Raw genomic sequence first — 478 nt, 5'->3', positions numbered from 1 at the left:
TCCCCGGACGGCAGCAGCTGCAGCAGCACATGAACACACACAACGGCCTCAAGCCATACAAATGTGACGCATGCCCCAAAACGTTCGCTAGCTATCCCAATTGGATGAAACATATGCGGAGAATACATAATATTAAAGGGAAAATAAAGAAAATGAGTGAAGCCGTAGAATCCAATAGTGAAAATTCAGATACAAGTGGCTTCCAGGAAAGCCCAGTTAATACTGTCACCTCAGAGACATCGGACACAAATGTAGATGCAGACATAGTTCAGTCAGATGACAGCGCGATGGAGTCGGATAGCATTGAGCCCCTCGGTATAGAAAATGATATGCAATTATTTGAAGCCACCGATATGTGCACTGATGTGTTGGCGGAGAGCACCAATCTGTTCACACCTGGTAAGTGTTTTGCATTATTTACTATAAATTACTTTTAGATATCTATCTAAAAGTGGTAGTGTCCGCTTTAACATGTTAG

The 478-nt window shown here is 42.7% G+C and overlaps 1 protein-coding gene across 1 annotated transcript in view; it reads left to right on the top strand.

The window, feature by feature from the left end:
• LOC106102639 (zinc finger protein 112-like) overlaps positions 1-478 on the top strand; it is a 5,376-nt gene that overhangs the window by 3,493 nt on the left and 1,405 nt on the right. The window contains exon 5 of the mRNA XM_013282179.1: positions 2-399. Within this exon, the coding sequence (XP_013137633.1) occupies positions 2-399 (398 nt within the window). The remainder of the gene's footprint in view (position 1; positions 400-478) is intronic.

This window comes from Papilio polytes, unplaced genomic scaffold (genome assembly GCF_000836215.1).
Source record: "Papilio polytes unplaced genomic scaffold, Ppol_1.0 DF823912.1, whole genome shotgun sequence".
Classification (NCBI taxonomy): domain Eukaryota; kingdom Metazoa; phylum Arthropoda; class Insecta; order Lepidoptera; family Papilionidae; genus Papilio; species Papilio polytes.
This window is presented reverse-complemented; position numbering and strand designations above follow the sequence as displayed.